The following is a 5348-nucleotide window of genomic DNA, read 5'->3' on the forward strand; positions in this document are numbered from 1 at the left end:
TGATATAAGTGTGATGATCCATGGAATATTCTTAATAATTTTTTTGTTCATTTTGGTTAATGACATCATGAAGTGAATTGATATGAGTTAATGAGATAATTGTTCTTTTGATTTATTTTTTATGATCGTTGAAATATTTGCATGTGTATTACATTTATAAATTGTTGGAAGAGTGTTAGTGAATACATTCTTACTCGTGGATGTTATGTTTTGTTGAAAAGTTATTGGAAGAGAAGTTTCTAGACATTGAGAAAGTTTAGATTTGGTAATCTTTGCTAGAATAAATTTTAAATTGTTTTACAACATCTACTCACCCTCTTATAACAGATCAGGCCTAAATACTATATAAGTAAAAGTGATTTATAAAGTTTAAAGTTTGTTTTTTTTATATATATTTTTAAATTAGCGAGTCAAAACATGCTTTTCCCAAAATGAATTTTTTCATATTTGGTTTTATTATAAATAAATAATAAATAAAATTAAATATAATTTAAATTAGAAATAAATTTAAGTATTTTTAAATCAATTTTTATAGAGCTAAAATTATTAAAACGGGTTTGAAGTAGAATATAAAAATAATTTATTGGTTTTAAATTTATTACATTTTTTCCCCTATGTTTCTTTTTGTTGAATTTTCTCTTAATTTTTTAAAATACCCAACAACGTGATTAAAATTATGATATTGAAAAAAGCAAACTTGATATTATAAAAATTATACTTAGTAGAAAATCCAAATTTTTATTAACTTTTAAACTTTTTTTTTTTGTTGATAATTTTAGAGAAATATCTTACAATTAAAAATGGGAATTTAATTCGAAAATAGGATTTCTTTTTAATAAATCAAATTACATGAAATTCAACCTTTGTGATAAAAAGTGTAAAAAAAAAAAGAAAAAAAGAAAAACATGGTTCTGTTAGGAAAATTGACACGTCAGCAAAGGGTATACCGTGGGCAGGAGGAGCAATGTTTATCCAGTTGAGTTGAGACATGGCCTTTCTTTCTTTCAATCTCTTTATATAAACATGGTTGGACATGGCTTCTTCTCCTTCATTCCCTACCAACCCTCTCCAGCCTTCAACCTCTTCTTTCTACCTTCAGAAGCTTTTCTTTTTCTCTCTCTACACAACCCATTTCATCAATCTTCAATTCGTTCTTCCATCACCAAAGGCACTTCTCCTCTCGGTACCTCTTCTTTTCATGCAACTCTTCCCTTTTCTATTTAGATCTCTCGTCCGCCTGCAATTTTGGATCTGAATGGATGGGTTATTCCTGGAACTGGGTTTCTTTCCTTTCGTGTTTTTTTGAAGTCTGTTTCTGTGATTCTCACGCCTGTTCTCTGTTATAATCGAGGTAGCATCTGTTGTTTAATGGGTCATTAGGATGGTTTTATTCATTTATTTATGGATTTGATATCCGAAAAATTTTCAATAGAAGATGGAAATTTTTTTTGGGTTCTGTTTGTTTTGACGGAAAATAATTCCTGAATTTTTTTTTCTGGGATTTGTTTTTTCCCTGTAAAACTCCATATGTTTGACGATATGGGTGTTTTAACGTAAAGAATGGGGGATTTTTTAGTTTTCTTCCTCTTTGTAAGAAGATTGAAATTTTTTTCTGTAAAAACAAACAGAAGCAGAGTTTCTGCCTTTTTGGAATATCTATATTTGTTGGTTGGCTTCGTTTTGTTTTGTAATGTTTGCTATTTATAATACTTGTCTGGTAGTTCTGATTTATGAGGGTGGTTGTTTGCTGGGAGATTTCAAAGACTGAATCATGTTTTCTGAAAACTTAAAAACAGATTTAGATGTCCATTTAGTTTGTTCTACAGTTCATCTCAACAACTTTGTGAATTTGTACCAGGCTAGCAATAGGAAACTTGTCTGATCTAGACATATAATTTGCAACCCTGGTTTCAACTTTCAACTTTATGAGTCCTGCAAGCATAGAATCTTGTAGAGATGGTCTGAAGTTCAGATACTTTATTCTTTCTTTGGTTCTTGGTAAAAGCCATTTAATTTAACCCGAAAAATCTCCAAACACACCTCTCAAACTAGTATCCAACATCAGTTGGTTCTGGGTAATTTAGGCTTTCTTATGGTTTCCTTTGTCTTTGGTGTTGGTTCTCTGTGTTCTTTGTATTACAGCTTATCGGCTTTCAATTACCTTCTTCAGTAGTTGAAGGTCCATATGGGATTTCGTTATCTTATTGTTATTATTGGACTGAAAAAAAAAAGAAAAGATTTTGCGTTTTTGATTACTCAAGAATAAAGTAGCATGCTCTAGAATCATCGGGCAGTCAAATATGGGGCTAAGAATTAATGAAGGGTTTGAATACTATCATACTAATTGTAGATCTGTTATTAAATGATTATTATCATTATTAAGGTGGTCAGATGGGAATTGTATTTATGCATCTTGTTTTCAGTTGTCTGATTATCATCCCCGCTTTGTTGTTTCATCGTTTTCATAGGCCGAATCGACCAAAATCTTGGTTTCTCAAGCATGTATCCCTCTCATCTCTCTTAGCTCCTTTCTTAGAAAGGATTACAAGAACAAAACAGTATGCAAGTTTGGTAGACCTAGACCTAAGTTTTGATTAGGAGGGGTTTTCAAATTCCTCTTCTTCTAGAAAATACTTTTCTGCAGAACAGATTTCATTCCCAAAAAGGCAAATCATGCATAGTGGACAAAATCAATGTGTCCAACTAATGAGTTTTTGTGACAATTAACTTGCCGTAATGAATGATCTTGATGATTTAGTCATCTTTCTTTTAATTCTGGGCTATACCTGATCACTGGTTTATTTCTTTCATGAAAATGAGATTTGGCCTTCATTATGCACCCCACACACAAGTTTGCATTGAAAGTGTCGTGAATTTTGATTTGATGCCTTGATCTATAATTTATGTTTTGCCTAATTCTCACCAACAAGAGAATATTTGCAGGGGAAAAATAGGAGAGAATTTTTTGTTGTCACAATAAGTGCTTTTGTTGGGTTTCTTGAGAATAGCTTTTTCAGACTTAATTTTCTTGGTATTGAAAATTTGATAAAATTCCACCAAAATTTTCTAGGAGATTAAGAGTTGGATTGTTGTCAATTTCTGTGATAATGATTCCCACAGAAACCTTTCTAGAAGGTAGGGATCGAGTGAATCCCAATCGAAGCTCTTTCGTTGTCCTAGTTTATGTTTGGTCATTTAGATGAGTGTTTATTAGGTAACATATTATTAATTAGAATGAATTATGAAAACTTTCTAGACGAAAGATAGAAAATGATTTTAAGGGCCTACTGCTCTGCAACTTGCCATAATATTAAATTTTTGTAACAAGTTGATTGGAACCAAATGATGGGACCTGTTTACTGATTTAAAGTTACTAAGTGAAGAATGGTCCTAATAGGGACCCTTTTCTTTTATTCTTTTTATGATAAACCAATTTGGCACTTTTGAAATTGAGTCAAAGAGTTCAAACTTTAGTTGTGTTTGATTGTATGGATAACCACTTGTGGTTTGAATAATCTGCATCATGGCTGCAGAAATGAAATCTTCTTGAATTGAATTTCCGCTCTAGAAAACCTATTCTTAATGGTGATCTGCTTATCTTTGCCTTTCATGAAAGATGCCTTTTGAGCCATGATTGTGGAACTTGGAATTTTGACCTTAACTTTTGCTTGTTTCTGCAGATTCTGGCTGCTAGGGAAAACTCCCTTGAAAAAGGACCAAAAGGCCATGGAGCAGTACTTTCAAGAGGCCATGCCACAAAATGACTTAAACAAGGAAGACGGGTCTTCAATGGAGAATTGGAAACCTGTCTCTGCCGCGGACAATGGATCAGATAAAAATTCCTATGGTGGTTTTGACTGCAACATCTGCCTAGACTTTGTTCAGGATCCGGTGGTGACTCTCTGTGGTCATCTCTTCTGCTGGCCCTGCATTTACAAATGGCTTCATTTCCAGAGCATTTCTACTGAAAATCCAGACCAGAAACACCCTCAATGCCCCGTATGCAAAGCTGAAGTTTCAGACACCACCCTCATCCCACTATATGGCCGAGGCCAAGCAACAAAACCCTCCAACGCCAAGGCCCCACACCCAGACATCTTCATTCCACGAAGACCTTCTGGTCCCGCTTGTGGGGTCGATGCACCTCTAACACCCACCACAACAGCCAATCCACAGCCTTCTCGGCAACTTTATTATCGCAATTATCGGCACCATTCACAACCATACCATCCTCATCCCAGCAGTTATGCAGAGTCACCAATCCTTAGCCCTGGTGGCATGACAACGACCAGCACATACCATCCCATCATGGGAATGTTTGGAGAAATGGTCTATGCAAGGGTGTTTGGGAACTCGGTTCAAAATTTGTACACTTACCCAAACTCGTATCATCTTGCTGGAAACACAAGTTCGAGGATGAGAAGGCATGTAATGCAGGCGGATAAGTCGCTTAGCAGAATCTGTTTTTTCCTATTTTGCTGCATACTTTTGTGTCTTCTTTTGTTCTGATTACCCTGCTCTCATCTTCCCTTCCCATTGTATACTTGTAAAAATTATGGGTCGAGGCAAATGAGCAATGCAAGAATTCAGCCATATGTATTAGACCTTAGAGATGTTGAATCTCCGGCGCTGGCATATATTATACATATATACGTGTGTGTGTGTGTGTGTGTGTAAATCATGAACCTTGTTTTGAGCTTATGCATTGACAATCTCAACTGAAATGAAATGGCCCGTGCAAGACACGATGCATAAATTATAAATATAAGTCTTTCATATATCGGGTTTCTGACTTTCTTCATGAAATGATTACTTTGTCACCTTAAAGGCACCGAAAAAACTGCTGTGCTGATCCGATTATGGCACTTTATCAGTATGGTATGGTATGGTGCCGGGCACCCAGAAGAAAAGTGAAATGGTAGGGTGCAGATTTTTCAAAACAGACAATCTCAAGGGTGATGAGGTGGGGTATGGGATAGACCGTCCGTATCAAAGCCATCACCATGGCAAAGCAAATGTCCATTAATTTCACTTTCACAGGGTTAGTGATGGGTGGTGAGGTGGTTGCTGTTGGGGCGGCCAGACGTGGAGGAGAAACTTCCAGGAAGAGGGAATCATCAACTTTTGTCTCTCTCAAGTTCCTTTTGAGGCCTCCAGCTAAGGGCTTGGGATGACGCCAAAAGGGTCATTTTCTCACTATGAAGAGTCCTCCTCACCTCTCTTTCTCTAGTAACCGATAACTGTTTAAGGCTGGCTGGCTGGCTGCCTACTTGGGAGTGAAACACAAGTTTTCTACCCCTTTTCCCTTCATAATCCAACACTGCAGCCTTGTAAACATAGAAGGTTGG

General features: G+C 35.8%; 1 protein-coding gene across 2 annotated transcripts; it reads left to right on the forward strand.

Annotated features, from left to right (window-relative positions):
* The first annotated feature begins 969 nt into the window (after positions 1-969).
* LOC100257429 (E3 ubiquitin-protein ligase RMA1H1) lies at positions 970-4763 on the forward strand. Of its 2 annotated transcripts, none has more exons than XM_002272100.4 (2): positions 970-1351; positions 3681-4763. In XM_002272100.4, exon 2 carries the CDS (start codon positions 3727-3729, stop codon positions 4507-4509), a length of 783 nt encoding a protein of 260 aa, XP_002272136.1. In that variant the 5' UTR covers positions 970-1351; positions 3681-3726; the 3' UTR covers positions 4510-4763. The 2 variants fall into 2 exon arrangements, with proteins under 2 accessions (XP_002272136.1, XP_002272107.1); XM_002272071.4 differs by having other exon boundaries at positions 979-1183.
* Positions 4764-5348: the final 585 nt, after the last annotated feature.

Source organism: Vitis vinifera, chromosome 12 (genome assembly GCF_030704535.1).
Source record: "Vitis vinifera cultivar Pinot Noir 40024 chromosome 12, ASM3070453v1".
NCBI classification, from domain to species: Eukaryota; Viridiplantae; Streptophyta; class Magnoliopsida; order Vitales; family Vitaceae; genus Vitis; species Vitis vinifera.